At 54.8% G+C, this 13,703-nt stretch overlaps 4 protein-coding genes across 4 annotated transcripts; 3 read left to right on the forward strand and 1 right to left on the reverse strand.

Annotated features, from left to right (window-relative positions):
- The first annotated feature begins 38 nt into the window (after positions 1–38).
- LY79DRAFT_19597 (uncharacterized protein) lies at positions 39–1,439 on the forward strand. The gene is made up of 2 exons (XM_060551420.1): positions 39–526; positions 577–1,439. Exons 1-2 carry the CDS (start codon positions 154–156, stop codon positions 1,215–1,217), a joined length of 1,014 nt encoding a protein of 337 aa, XP_060420947.1. The 5' UTR covers positions 39–153; the 3' UTR covers positions 1,218–1,439.
- A 2,306-nt stretch (positions 1,440–3,745) lies between these two features.
- Positions 3,746–7,053, forward strand: LY79DRAFT_19638 (CAP-Gly domain-containing protein). The gene is made up of 3 exons (XM_060551422.1): positions 3,746–4,560; positions 4,617–5,688; positions 5,785–7,053. The coding sequence occupies exons 1-3, from the start codon at positions 4,067–4,069 to the stop codon at positions 6,619–6,621; spliced, it is 2,403 nt and encodes an 800-aa protein (XP_060420948.1). The 5' UTR covers positions 3,746–4,066; the 3' UTR covers positions 6,622–7,053.
- Positions 7,054–7,893: 840 nt separating this feature from the next.
- LY79DRAFT_574759 (kinase-like domain-containing protein) lies at positions 7,894–9,363 on the forward strand (the record flags this gene model as incomplete). The annotated part of the gene is made up of 3 exons (XM_060559628.1): positions 7,894–8,013; positions 8,135–8,753; positions 8,810–9,363. The coding sequence occupies 3 exons, from the start codon at positions 7,894–7,896 to the stop codon at positions 9,361–9,363; spliced, it is 1,293 nt and encodes a 430-aa protein (XP_060420949.1).
- Positions 9,364–9,595: 232 nt separating this feature from the next.
- Positions 9,596–13,381, reverse strand: LY79DRAFT_533600 (glycosyl hydrolase family 38 domain-containing protein). Its single transcript, XM_060556375.1, has 4 exons — positions 13,014–13,381; positions 11,194–12,937; positions 10,415–11,145; positions 9,596–10,365 (listed from the first exon to the last, which is right to left on the reverse strand). Exons 1-4 carry the CDS (start codon positions 13,157–13,159, stop codon positions 9,756–9,758), a joined length of 3,231 nt encoding a protein of 1,076 aa, XP_060420950.1. The 5' UTR covers positions 13,160–13,381; the 3' UTR covers positions 9,596–9,755.
- Positions 13,382–13,703: the final 322 nt, after the last annotated feature.

Consider the following 13,703-nt stretch of genomic DNA (forward strand, 5'->3'; position numbering starts at 1 on the left):
TCATGGCTCGAGCTCGATTGCTAGTACGTGTGAGCTGCCCACGCTTTTTGGTGCCAATCCCAAAACTTGCTTTTCCTTAGCCTTACTTCATTCAATGCTGAAAACCTGGTATTTGATCATGGTTCAATACTCTTCGCTTCATCTTCAGACAACATGACTCTGGTGTCATTTCTTCGCGATGAGCGCGTCATCCTCGTGGGCATCGGTGCCGCTACGTTCGGCATGATCACTATGATGACCCAGATGCTAACGTATATTCGCGACGACAACGAAGTCAAGATCACGCCGCCGAAGACGCAATACATCACCCAAGAGACCGAGGATGCGCTCGGTCTCGAGACTCTCGACAAGCTGCTATGTCATCCAAACTTCTCCATCCGTGACGTTGCTATCAAGATACTCTGCGATCGCGCTGTCAATGATTCCGACACTGTCCGACATTTGCTCTATGGTATCACGCGGCCAGACTACGACACTCGCATGACGAACCTCCGTGCTCTGGCAACATTGACGGGACAAACTAATGGTAGGAATTGGCGTTCAACTTGATGAGCGGAAGAGCTGACTGACGTCTAGACTTCGCAGAGGGTCTCTCGAAGTTGCACACCTGGAGAGCATACACCGCCCTCGTTAGGTCCCTCGAGTTGAGCCTAGCCGACGTGGAAAAAACGAAATTGAACGATAAATACTGGGACGAATACTATCTCCGCGATATGGCTGAACGGTTCTGCCTCATGTTCGTCCTCGAGCTTATCACTAAGTACGGCGCAGATATGTTGGTGAAGGCCAAGTTCGTGGAAAAGTGGCTAGCTAAGCAAAATTGGGGAGAAAATGACGCCGAGCGGCAGGAGAACTTCACCTACTACATGGAACACAAGAACAACCGCATCGTTGATATTGTCACAAGGATCGCGCACACTACGCAGGGAGCAAAGGCAATCCTCGCGTGTAATCTCATTTCCAACAAAGCCAGCCCAAGTGTGAACCCAGATCCAAATCTTTCTGGCTTCAGCGTTGTGTTACATTCCACATTATACAACGTGGATGGCGAAGATGAGGGACTGCAGGCGGTGGAGCAAATGCCTCGTACGCTGGAGCACTCGGCCGAGGAACAACGTCTTAGGCGCCAACACCGCGAGGCGATGGTGTTTAACGACGGCACGCGACCCATTGGAAGGGAGGATATCATCGAGAGGAGCCACGACTCGCCAAGCTGAACGATCAGTGGCTGTGACAACAGACGAATTAAGCAGCAGATAGGTTGATCCATGTGGTATCGACTACATGCGCAGCTGTGCTTTACATCGAGATTCTGATCAACACGGACGCGCCCGTACAGCACAGGGACGAGAAAGCCTTTAATTGGTTTGGCATGATCCGTGGAAGAGCAGTAGAGAACATCCTACAATTAGGTTAACGCCAGTCAACACGTTAATGCCGGCTGGGTGTTGCGCGTGCAAGGCAAGTGGAAAAGGCACGGGTTGATGCACAGGACCCGGAGTCTACTACTATGTAAGCATATCACTGTTTCGGGAGGTAGGAAGCCCGTCCAGTGGTGGCATAAAGATCAACTTCATTCCAATGGAGACACAACGTTGCCATCCCTGACAAGTACTTGTAACAAAGATATGTGATTGGCATGGAAGTTAAATACACTGCTTCTAGTGCCGCCAGTATCGCCAATCATTGCGCGATTCTGCGACGCACCCACCTAAGTAAAGAACTGAGCTGGTGTTCCTGAAGGATGGAAGGCCGAATAGCATTCGTCGATTGGCGCGACTTATTTCGTCTGATATGATAATAAGCTTCCATTTGGCGTGCCATATAACCAGCATTCTAGACACCATGTCATCCACACAGTACACTCCACAGGGCTAGCCCGTCAGGTACCGACGCGGGTGCACACTGGACCCATGGCCCGGGGGAGCGTACCCAGGGACCATCTCACCTCCCTCCCCCAATAGCTCACTGCCATTCTCGGCCGTGAAATCTACAAACGGGCGAGTTCAAGATGTCATGTGCCGAAGAGATATCAGCAGTATCACGGTTGATCGCCTGGCAAACATGGGTTGGCTCAAGAAGGAACGCTCGTACTGTCGGTAAATAAGTGCGCTTTCTTACTGGCCGGCTAGCACCTCATCCGATCTGGGTCCAACCAATCCATCAATACTCAATGGCGTTATCTAAATTTGGGCGGCGCAGACGGACGGCCGGGAAAAGGAAGCCAGAGTAAAATTGCTGCCCACCTCCTTCCCCTTCTCAACATCGGACCATGACTGGTCTTTCGAACCAATTACACAGATGCTACGCCACTAGTAGACCTTGGAGTCAGACAGTAATTGTCCACCACGGCTCATGTAAAGATTATCTGATGGTGCATTCCAAATAAATGGGTCCAGCAGGTAGATAGATATGTGGTTCTTTTGCCGCCGATACCAGCATCAAAGACAACGAACACGTCGCATGCAGGCAGTCAACTGGAGACGAACCCCCCACCGCCTCACCCGGTCTTTGCCTGGGGATTGGGCTAGTTTAGACCCGCTATCTGCATGCAGCGGTAACCGGCCACGGCTTAAACGATGCAAAGCGACCACAGCGTCATGGCAACCGTGAGGGCACGAACTCGGGGGGCAACCAGAGGAGGAGTCTTCCCCTTGACGTTCAAGGTTGCCTCGCTCAAATCTGCGGTCAATGATGGAAGGAGCGGCGCAGATCCATGCTGGATGGTCCAATTGCAGCGCAAGTCTCTTTAACATTCGCCGCGACGAAGCAGCTGCGGCTGCAGCACTACTCTTACTTGATCTGGATCCATGTAAACATTGCCAGCTGTTGCGGTACCATAAAGTGAGGTTCATGGAATAAATGTCATGAATGCGACGGACATTCCAGGGCCAGCGACTCTCTCCCATTTCTCTGCCCACCCATCGCCCAGCTTCTACTGCCTGCCTACTTACTTATTCAACGGTCTTGTTATCCGCCTTCTTGTTCTAGATGTGTCTTGCTTGATCTTGTCTTTCCCTACACCAACCCGTCCGTTCACCCCTCGTCCCATTTCACCCCAGATTACTGATACCTCGCGCCGCGCTGCGCTACCCCAAAAAAAACCACCAACCACAAGGGCCACGCTACAACGTACACAACCCGACGGATCACCAACCCATTTCCCGCTTTCCTTAACGGCCACTACCCCTGCGCATGGGATTTAGCCCACGGATCCTTACCCAAAAGGCTGAGCCATAAAGTGGCCAAAGTCGGAGAACCCATCAAGAGCGGCCGTGCCGAGCAAGGGGAAAAGGAGGCTCATATCGTCACAAAAAGCCCCTCCTCCTCCTCCTCTGTGGACCTCTGATTTTGTTTTATTTTCTTCTTTGCCACGTCCTTCGCCCAGGACTCCTTTGTCCTGCTTTCCTATCGCCAACGCCATATCCAAACGACCCGTTTCCGTGGCACGGGTCACTTCCCAACCACTCAGCCAAGCTGCTCGGAGCTTCTGGATCTGTCAAGGTCACTGAAAGACGCAGAGTTACAGCGGATGTCAAACTCACAGACAACCCATCCTCGACCTTACAGAAAGGTCAAAGACCCAGGCGATCACACCTCACGGTGGTGCTCTTTCGGCATAGCGTACGAATACTGTCTCTCCTTCGCGCCCAATCAACCGAGCGTTCTTCCCTCCCGCCACATATTTGTGTTCCTTCTCCCGCACACGGAATACTGAGGTCTTCGCAAAGATCATTTCGTTCCGCCATCAAACAGGACCTTCATCACGCATCTCATTTGCTGCGTGGCTCCTACTGCTGCCAAGGCGAGCGAGCTAAGCTCCCGTTACGCTACCTACCTTTGCGTTGTGGACGACCGACCAGTGGGGCCCCGGGGTAACAATAGGCGCAACCACGACAACCTGGCCTGACCCTGTGCCGCCTACTAAAGAGCTAAGCTCCAGTAGAGTTGCCGTCCAGCTCTCAATCTAGCGGTTGCATTACTGCCCGCGTCCCTGTATACGAGCTGCGGTATCCACTAATTTATTGCACTGTCTTCAATACCCAAACTTACCCGGCTGTTCATCATGTCCGTCACCACAACAACAGCGACCGCCGCTCACGCGCCGACCCATAGAAGTCTCGGCCACCCACCGCGAACTCTTCGGAAAGCTACCAGCTACACTAGCAACTTCGCCTCCTCTACAACTGCTTCTTCCCCTAGTCTCAACTCTCTCTACAACACTCATTCGCGCCTCGCGCCGTCCCACCACTCCCTGCCTCGGAAGTCCTCCCTGGCCGCTTTGACTCCCAAATCACTCGCCTCCATTCCCGATGTAAGCGAGTCTTACGCCTACAACAGTGTGCTAGCCGAGTCGTCACCCGATCGCAAAATGCCACCCGCTACTCCCGGTAAGGTCGGGAACGACTTCGCCGTTGGCGATGTCGTCGAAGTTCCCGGGAACATGTTCGGCACCGTTCGCTTCATTGGGTCGGTGGACGGGAAGAAGGGCACTTTCGCTGGCGTTGAGTTGCACCCCGAGTTCGCACAGAGGGGCAAGAACTCTGGCGAGGTGGAAGGGTAAGTTTTCTGCCAAAGTCAAATTGACGACAGAACCCGCCCCTGATTTTGTATAGTGTCTCGTACTTCTCCACGACTCTCCCTGGCGCAGGCATCTTTCTTCCCCTCAATAAAGCCGTCAGGAGGGACTCGCCGTCGGGCTCGTCCTACAGCTCGTTCCCTCATACCCCCACGGCGAGTACGACGAGTGGTCTTAAACCCGGCACACAAAACTCGACGAATCATACCCCTTCTACTCCCTCGGTACCGATGCTGAGCAAATCTGTCGGGCCAGGCCGGGCTCCCAGTCCTGCGCTGAAGAAGTCCATCAGCAGGCCCTCCGTCCGGCCAGAGTCGCCCGTGCGAAAACTGCAGATGACGCCCGGTCCGAGACCGTCTTTGGTGACTCCTGGCAAAGTGTCCTCCAAACATAGCTCGCCTTCCCTCAACCGCTTCGCTCAGAGTGTACGTGGGACGGCTGGAGATCCTAGCAAGACGCCAAGACTGGATACGAAATTAAGTCTTGGACCTCGCAGTGCATCTGCCCTTGGTCAAACGTCAATGTTTGACGAGGAGCCCATGCCGTCGAATACTTTGCAGCGAACACAGACAAATGGAAGCACGAACTCGATCTCTTCATACAACTCCAAGTTCAGAGCTCCTTCCCGGGCTGGGGCTGGGTCGAGAGCTGCGTCGCGAGCCCAAAATGACGACGAAATCGAGCGCCTGAAGGCAAACCTGGAAGATCGCGAAAGGCAGTTGAGAGACCAGGCAGCCACCCTGGCAGAGATGGAAAGCAGTCTCACCGAGCTGCAGAGCCTTATGGAGAATTCGGATCTGGGAGCACCAAAACGAAATAGCTTTGACAATAAGGACACGGCGCAGCTTCGAGCATTGGTCAAAGAGAAGAACGAGAAGATTGCGATGCTCACAGCCGAGTTTGATGCGCATCGGGCAGACTTCCGAAGCACAATCGACACCTTGGAAATGGCTAGTACCGAGACCGAAAGAGTTTACGAAAAACGAATCGACGAGCTTATGCTTGAAATCCGAGAGCTCGAATCCCGGACTGATGACGTGGACTCAGTCGCTCGACAGTTGAAGCAGCTCGAGGAACTGGTTCAAGAACTCGAAGAGGGCCTCGAAGATGCCCGGCGTGGGGAAGCCGAAGCCAGAGGAGAGGTCGAGTTTCTTCGAGGCGAAGTTGAGCGCACGCGGACCGAGTTGCGCCGTGAGCGCGAAAAGGCTTCGGCTGCGGTGAATGGGTCTAGAGGGTCACCAAGCGGTGACCGTCTCTCTGGATCCAAGGAGCTCGAGCAGAAGGAAGATGAGATCCGGGGACTGAAGGCGATCATCCACTCCCTCAGTCGGGATTCCGTTCCTGGTGAAGGCGCCGATAAGCCGGAAGACCCTTCAGTCCGCGAGAATGCCCTGGCTCGAGACAAGCTGGAGCGTGACTTGGCAGAGCTCCGTGCTGTTGTCAAGGAAAAAACCCAGCGTGAAGAGGAGCTCGAGCGGGAACTAGAGTTGCTCCGTAGGGGGAGCGCTGCAACCCTGCAAACTGACTCTGCCACCAACGGTGGTGCTCAACGCTCGTCGCTTCGCGATTCGCGGGACACGATCATTCTGACGCGTAACAGCGAGGCTCAACCCCCCACAGCGACGCACAAGCGCGTCCGTACATTAGACACTATGCCAGAGAGTGATGCCTACTCGTCTGTCACCGACAATAGTACTCTCTGGTGCGAGATCTGCGAGACGGGCGGCCACGATATCCTGACCTGCACCAATATGTTTGGCACCGAGACTACCAAGACCAATGGCGACGCCATCAAGACGATCAAGGATGCCACCAAAGAGGACATACAACCTGTTTCTGCTGAAGACAAGCCTGCCCCCCTATCACCGGTCAAGCCCAAGACGACGGTTCCTCTGTCCAACACCCAGATGCTCCCGAACCCTATGGAGACCGGCCCTGTGGCTGGCAAGGAGACAGGTGTGATAGACAACTCAAAGTGGTGTGCCGTTTGCGAAAGAGACGGTCACGAGAGCTACGATTGTCCGTTCGAAGACGCATTCTAGGAGGATCGACTTTAAGTCACAACAGCGAGAAGGGGCCTGTACAAGGGATAAGACGCTATCACGTCAGCAACCTTGTCTTGTGTTGAATTATTGTGAAGGTAAAACCATAAAATGATCAGTTTTGTATTGGATTCCTGGGTTGTCAGAGCGATGGAAGGTTTTCGTTCGTCATAGCATTTGCAGCGATGATACCACAGTTCGAGGAAGAGCTTGTTTCCCAGCGTTGGTTTTTTTCGCGCTGGACTCGGTTCCTAGTCACTCCGAGTGTGATGCAGCGGCTCTTTTGGTCTCCTTGGTATTCATCTCAAGGGGTTTATATAAGTTAATGATAGTAGACCTAAGTCATGGGTTTCCGACATGGTCACAAAGACGCGAAGTCATGAACAACTGTGCGATAAAGCATCACATGTGATAGAGAGTTCGCTGAGGAATGCATATTTTGGTCGAGTCCCCGAAGGCTAGGGACGGGCTGCATTTGGACGGCAAGGGTCTTCCCGTCGCCGGTGGCCGCAGGCACATCAGCGTTCAATGCCGTTTCTGGACCTGGAGCTAGTCGTGGTGTTCCCCACCTCCGAGGGGTCCCCGTGGCGTTTCATGGTCTCTGCCTACGCGGATCCTTAGCTCAGCAAAGCACAGCCTCGAGGCAGGGGCAGCAAGCGGTTGATCTGATGTTTCCTCCCCTTCGGCTCGTTTTTATTATTGTCTTGGGAAAAGCTTGCCCTACGACATTCACTTTCTCGCAATTGCGGACGACGGCCCATTCTCCTTGACTTCTACCCGTCATCTCCAATCGTTCCCAGTGGCCACTTGGATACGAAGAACGGCAATCCCGGCTTGTTCCGTGAAGAGCACATATCCTTGTTTTTCCAGGGTACCTACCTGCCACGCCCACCTCGGACTTGCTGGAACGTGGAGGACCTGCGCCAGCTTCTTTCTGCCCACTTGGTTACTGGGGTGGCAGAGAAACAAAGTGGGAGAGCTAGCTGTCCTGTATCCCGCGCAGCTGCAACCACAACTTCTAATCGCAAACAAACGAGGCCGAGGTTTTCACTGCGATACCCACGACCGGACATTACCCACGTGTCGATTGTCAGCAATTCAACAGCGCTGAAAGCCAATTGTATCGACCCACTTTTAACTGACGGACAGCATACGGCGACGCCCGGCGAGCTGTCTACAGCACCGACAACCACGGCGTCAAAAGTCGCGGAACCCACACGCAAACACACGCACACACGTATCGACATTTCCGTCGCATTCCGTTGGCCCGGTATGGCGCAAATGCTCCTCGACGTGCTCTACTCCTTCGGGAACTGCCTGAACTGCTTCCCCGGCTCGCCGACGCTCAAGATTAACAACCGCAACTTCAAGATCCTCCGCCTTCTGGGCGAGGTAAGTCCTCTTGTTCTTCTTCTTCTACGTCCCGATCCAATACGCGGCCCCATCTCTCGTGCTGGAAGCGGGCTCTTTAGACAAAAAAAACAAACCGCAAACTAACGGCACCGTTGCGCAGGGCGGCTTCTCCTACGTGTACCTCGTCCAAGACACCCAGACCTCGGAAGAGCTCGCCCTCAAGAAGATCCGCTGCCCCTTCGGCGCCGAATCCGTCGCCCAGGCTATGAAGGAGGTTGACGCCTATCGCCTCTTCGCCCGGTCTCCCGGCATCATCCACAGCATCGACCATGCCATTGCCACCGAGCGCGGCGGCGAGCCCGGCTCCAAGACCGTCTACGTCCTGTTGCCCTACTACCGTCGCGGCAACCTCCAGGACCTCATCAACGCTAACCTCGTCAACCACACCGCCTTCCCCGAGCGCAGGCTCATGCTCCTGTTCCTGGGCGTCTGCAAGGCGCTCAGGGAGATGCACCATTATACCGGCGGCGGCGGTGGTGGGCGCGGGCAACCCGGCATCGAGAGGATGGAGATGGGCAACGGCGATGAGGAAGACCAGGGTAACGGCCCCAAGAGGAAGAAGAGCGGGAAGAACAAGGGCGGCAAGCGCGTCGCGAGCATGGCCGCCGCCACAGGCGCCGACGATGAGGACGAGAACGAGCAGCAGAGGCCGCTGATGGAGGGCGAGACGCCCGGGTCCGGCGACGTCAAGTCGTACGCGCATCGGGACATCAAGCCAGGTAGGTCCCCTCCCCACCAAACGCCAAACGGACCGGACTAACATGCCCTTCCTAAGGAAACATCATGATCGACGACTCGGGCTCGAACCCGATCCTCATGGACCTCGGCTCCATCGCACCCTCCCCGATCCCCATTACCTCACACTCCCTCGCCATCGCGACGCAGGACACGGCCGCCGAGCACAGTACGATGCCCTACCGCGCCCCGGAGCTCTTTGACGTCCAAACCGGCACTGTAATTGACACAAAGGTCGACATCTGGTCCCTCGGCTGTACCCTTTACGCCTGTCTCGTCGGTAAGTCCCCCTTCGAAGCCCGCTCCGACGAGACGGGCGGCTCCCTCAGCATGTGCGTCCTCGGCGGCGACTGGCGCTTCCCCGACGAGGGCATCAAGCGCACGGGTACCAGCGGCGGCATGAGGGGCCAGGCCGCCGCCGCCGCCGCCGACCCGGGCGCCTCAAGCGCCGGTGAGGTCAAGATCAGCGAGTCCATCCGCGACGTTGTCCGCAAGTGTCTCAAAGTCGAGCCGGCCGAGCGCCCGGATATCAACGAGCTCATTGACATTGTCGAAGGCGTCATCGAGGAGTTGCCTCAAGATGGGTCTCTGTGAGTGCATAAAGGGGGAGGGAGGTACTTGATCACGGTGGAAATGCTTGGGTTTATGTACTGTGTAATGATGTCGATCTTTCCCGCTGTTCCTAGGGAATCTGCAAGGCTTCTAGTAACGACGGCGTTTAGGGGCGGCGCATGTAGGGAAAGGAACTAGAGAGCCATTCTGAGGGTTTTTTTGTTTTCATTTATTTGTTATTTTTACACAGGTATTCACATGTCCGAAAACGCCTACGAAGAGGCGTATTTGATCCTTCGCCTTGTTTCCATCGTGATTCATTTTGAGTCTCAAAATCCAAAACCGTCCTCATTCTCCGACGTAGCTGGTTCCTCAACGTCGGCTTCGTCTGTGGTACAATCGTAGTCAAGACCGCAATTGCCCAGATTCGCATCCTACAACTCCAGGCGGTAGGTTGCGATTTCGAAGGGGCGCAGCGTAACCGGGAACTTTCCGCTCTCGATCTTGATTTCCTCAATGTCGTCTTCCAGCAGGTTGCTCTTGAAGACGCGCTTGACGTCCCAGGTGGTCTCAATAACACCCCGGCTTTGGCCACCGAGACTGTCATACACACGCAAGATGACGTTGCGCCCCTTGCGCTTCGGAAGCTCACCGCGAGTGACGTCCTCGTCGTCTTCGCCCCGCTTCACAGTGTCAAGGATGAGAGAGCTATCCCCGGTAAGCTTGACAGGGCTCTTGTTGAGGGATGCCTGTACAGTGCCGGGCGCCGACATGAGCTTCAGAGGGCTGTTGAAGGCATAAGCTGCCCGGATAGTCGAAGAACCCAGTGGCCCCTCATGAGGGAAAATCGCCCAGCGAATTTGGTGGGTTCCCATATCAGCATGGGCATCAGGGGCCTTGGGTGACCGCAGAAGAGACAGGCGCTGCAGATTACCGACGGTTGCGAAACCGTACTTGCTGTCGTTCAGAATGGAAACGCCGTAGTTGTGCTCGGAAAGATCAGCAAAACGGTGGCAGCAGACTTCGAATTTGGCCATGTCCCAGCTGTGATACGTTAGAGGTTGTCTTCGGGGTATCAAAAGAGAAGACTCACCTTGTGTTGTAGTGAGTGGGCCGCTTCACGAGACCATACGCTGTCTCGTAGGACGCCTCTGTGTTTCTGACGTCAACGGGGAACTCGACCTTCAAGAACTTCATAGACTCGTGCCAGTCGACTTCAGCGTGACACTCGACCCATGACTGGACCCCCTTCAAGGCGGCTGAAAGCGTGATTGTGGACTTGATTGAGCTTCGTTCGCTAATCTTGACCTCGGTGGTCAAGCTGACGCGATGCGCTTTCTGCTCGGAAATTGCAGTCTTGCCACAGCGAAGCTCCTTTCTGGTGTCGAGGTGGTAGACTTCGACATCCCAGGCTTGCCAGTAGAGTGGCTTGTCGTCAAAAATGACATACTGATTAGCCTTGCCACCCTTCTCAATGACCTCACGGTTGGCAACACGGTCATATAGAGAAGTTATGGTTCCGTCCTCGACCTTGACGCGAAGCTGATCGTTCTGCAGCACAAATACGCCAGAGCTGACTTCTTCGACAGTGACTGCCGGCTCCTCCTTGGAGACCTTAAGAGGACGGATGGCCAGCAGTTGGCCCTCACCACACGCAACGCCAGCTTCCGTCGCGGAAAGCTCAACAACCTCTTTGCGGTGCCAGGGGAGAGTGTTCAGTGCCATGGTCTCGTTAATGCAGCCGTTGGTGGTAGCAGACACTCCCAGCACGCCATGGATGTCCTCAAGGATCTTCTTTCCGGTCTTGAAGACCATGTCGTAGAGCTATCTAGGTCAGCATTGGTAATCTTGTGCTTGCACTCTGTGACTTACCTCATCCGAATCATCGTAGCACATCTCGATAGAGCTGCCTGGTAGGCAATCGTGGAATTGGCAAAGCAGAACGGCCTCCCACATATCATCGATTTCCTTCTTTGGGTACTTGTAATGTTTGCCATCGTCGCTGAGTGTCGCGATAGTGGCAAGCCATTCAACGTCCCTCAGAAGAACCTCGGACTTGCGGTTGTTGAGCTTGTTGTTCGCTTGCGTAGTGTATGTACCACGATGAAGCTCAAAGTAGAGCTCACCATACCAGGTGACGAATTCTGTAGCCTTGGGTTCAAGCTTGTCGAAAAAATCGTCGACACTGTTACCCATGTGCACTCTAGGCAACATGCCGACTTGATCGGATATGCCGCGGCATCTGCGCAGCTTTTCGAGGTGCTGCCAGGTTGGGCCTCCGCCACCATCACCCTTGCCAAATACGAGCAAAGACGTGTGATCCTGGTCCATTGACTTGTGCTGGCTGACGCTTCTCTTCACGTCACCGAAGTGGGCTTCAGCGGTGTAAGTTTCCGAGGGCGGCATGTGACAGATGACTTGGCTTCCGTCAAGCGCAACCCAGTTGAAGGTTGTGTGCGGGAACTTGTTGATGTTGTTCCAACTGAGCTTTTGCGTAAGGAAGCGGTTCATGCCAGCAAGACGGCAGAGCTGCGGAAGCTGGGCCGAGTATCCAAACGTATCGGGCAGCCAGAAAGTCTGGCAACGCTCGCCGAAGTTGCTTTCGAAAAATCGCTGGCCGTACAAGAACTGCCGGACGAGAGATTCGCCACTAGGCATGTTGGTGTCGTGTTCGACCCAGCTACCACCAATGGGGTGGAATCTGCCCTCCTTAACCTTCGTCTTGACGCGGTCAAAAGCATAGGGATAGATTTCCTTCAACCACTTGTACTGCTGAGCTTGCGAGCAAGCAAAGTTCAACTCAGGGTAGCGGTCCATCAGGTCGCACTGATTAGACCAGGATCTGACGACCTTGCGCTTTGTCTCGGCCCAAGGCCAGAGCCAGCAGCTGTCGATGTGGCAATGCCCGATTCCATAGACTTGAGGCTCCTTGTCGGTGCTGTAGACCTTGTGAGAGTCGACGTTCGAACCAAGGTATTCCTGTGCGATTTTTCGGCACTTCAGAATGGAGTCCTTGTTGCCAAGCTCAAAAGCATCGATCACATCAGTAGCAACCTTGAGAGCCTTGTGTTGTTCCCACGAGTCCTGAGGAAACTCACGCGCAGCATCGCCAATGATCCAAATGTCAATGTAGAGTGCTCGTGCCTCGGGGTTGACAGCAACAATTTCAGCTTGACCAAGGCGGAAATACTTGTTAGGGTCCGGCGGCTGGATCCCGTCTCCGCCGGGGGCGTTTCCAAACATGCCATTGCAGGCCATCTCGATGTAAATGGTATGCTCTTTTCCGTCCCTGAACTCCTTTGGCAGAATCCATTCGGTCCGCTCGCCGCCACCAGTAAGACCCTGGAGCGGCTTGCCATCCTCAGTCCAGATGAGACCCTCATTGTTGGCATCCCAGCGGAGCTCAAGAAGGTCCTTGTCACGCAGCTCTTTCGGGACGGTCAAGACAACCTTGAACCAATGGGTGGACCAAGAGGGGCCAAACCAGGCGCCAACCTCGGTCTTTTTGAATTCGTGCGAGACAGCGTCCTCAAAGGTTGGGCGGGTGGTGTCGGGTGCGTCCCAAACGGATAGCTTAACGTGAGGCTCGCCCGATGCGGTGCCCTCCGTCATCATTCTATGGTGCAAGTTAGCGGGATGCTCCCCAGGTTTACTACGGGGCGTCGGTGGGGGGCGGGGGGAGGGTAACGCACGCCAGGAGGTTGTGCTTCTCCCATTGTCCGCTGGAGTAGAATTGGTTAATTCTCTCCTTGTAGATGTTGGAGATCCATTGTCCCACAGGACGGGAAGCGAGAGTTGGGTATGAGCTCTTGCTCTTGATTTCTCTTCCGCCACCCATAATGGGGTGTCCTGTCAAGCTATCGAGCAGTGGCTGTCCAGACTGTTTCGATGGATTGAGAGGACCGGGTGGAGCTGATCGATTGTTTAGTCGACGATTACGATGGAGCTCCGATAAGTGATGATGTAGCCGCGAGGGTTTTGGAGATGCGTTGTCGACTTTCTCGGCAGCTTGGAGAGCGTCGGTGAGATGTCGATTAAGGGTTTTGGGTTTGTGATCACTACGAAACAGAGGTGTTCTCGTTAGCTTTGACCTCGGGATTGTCTGAAAGCAGAGACGGACTCGAAGCTCTTTGGGGGGAGCTAAGGTAGAGCACGGGAACACCCCTGCGGTAGAGATAGGCGGGCGCTGAAACGCAGCCAGTGGGAGCGTGCGGGGACATGTCGGTGCAACAGAAGTGCGGGGAGGTTGGGTCTAGGAGGAGGTGTGGGCGATCTCCTCGATTGGCCGGGACGCCGGGGGGGGGATGGAGGATCAACCATCACCTCGAACGCCTGTCTTACCTCATCTTGTCGACTCGATGATGCTGATTGCGGTGACTGAG

The sequence above is a fragment of the Colletotrichum navitas genome, assembly GCF_030913465.1.
Source record: "Colletotrichum navitas strain CBS 125086 chromosome Unknown LY79scaffold_1, whole genome shotgun sequence".
Lineage (NCBI taxonomy): Eukaryota > Fungi > Ascomycota > Sordariomycetes > Glomerellales > Glomerellaceae > Colletotrichum > Colletotrichum navitas.

What these genes read in the sequence shown, in the direction of transcription:
- LY79DRAFT_19597 (XM_060551420.1), top strand. Translation starts at nt 154, where the DNA reads ATGACTCTGGTGTCATTTCTTCGCGATGAGCGCGTCATCCTCGTGGGC. An exon ending in ATTGACGGGACAAACTAATG is followed by an intron (nt 527 to 576) that starts GTAGGAATTGGC and finishes ACTGACGTCTAG; the next exon opens with ACTTCGCAGAGGGTCTCTCG.
- LY79DRAFT_533600 (XM_060556375.1), bottom strand. Translation starts at nt 13,159, where the DNA reads ATGGGTGGCGGAAGAGAAATCAAGAGCAAGAGCTCATACCCAACTCTC. An exon ending in GCTACGATGATTCGGATGAG is followed by an intron (nt 11,146 to 11,193) that starts GTAAGTCACAGA and finishes TGACCTAGATAG; the next exon opens with CTCTACGACATGGTCTTCAA. An exon ending in CCCACTCACTACAACACAAG is followed by an intron (nt 10,366 to 10,414) that starts GTGAGTCTTCTC and finishes AACGTATCACAG; the next exon opens with CTGGGACATGGCCAAATTCG.
- LY79DRAFT_19638 (XM_060551422.1), top strand. Translation starts at nt 4,067, where the DNA reads ATGTCCGTCACCACAACAACAGCGACCGCCGCTCACGCGCCGACCCAT. An exon ending in AACTCTGGCGAGGTGGAAGG is followed by an intron (nt 4,561 to 4,616) that starts GTAAGTTTTCTG and finishes GATTTTGTATAG; the next exon opens with TGTCTCGTACTTCTCCACGA. An exon ending in TCGAAGAGGGCCTCGAAGAT is followed by an intron (nt 5,689 to 5,784) that starts GCCCGGCGTGGG and finishes GAGCGCGAAAAG; the next exon opens with GCTTCGGCTGCGGTGAATGG.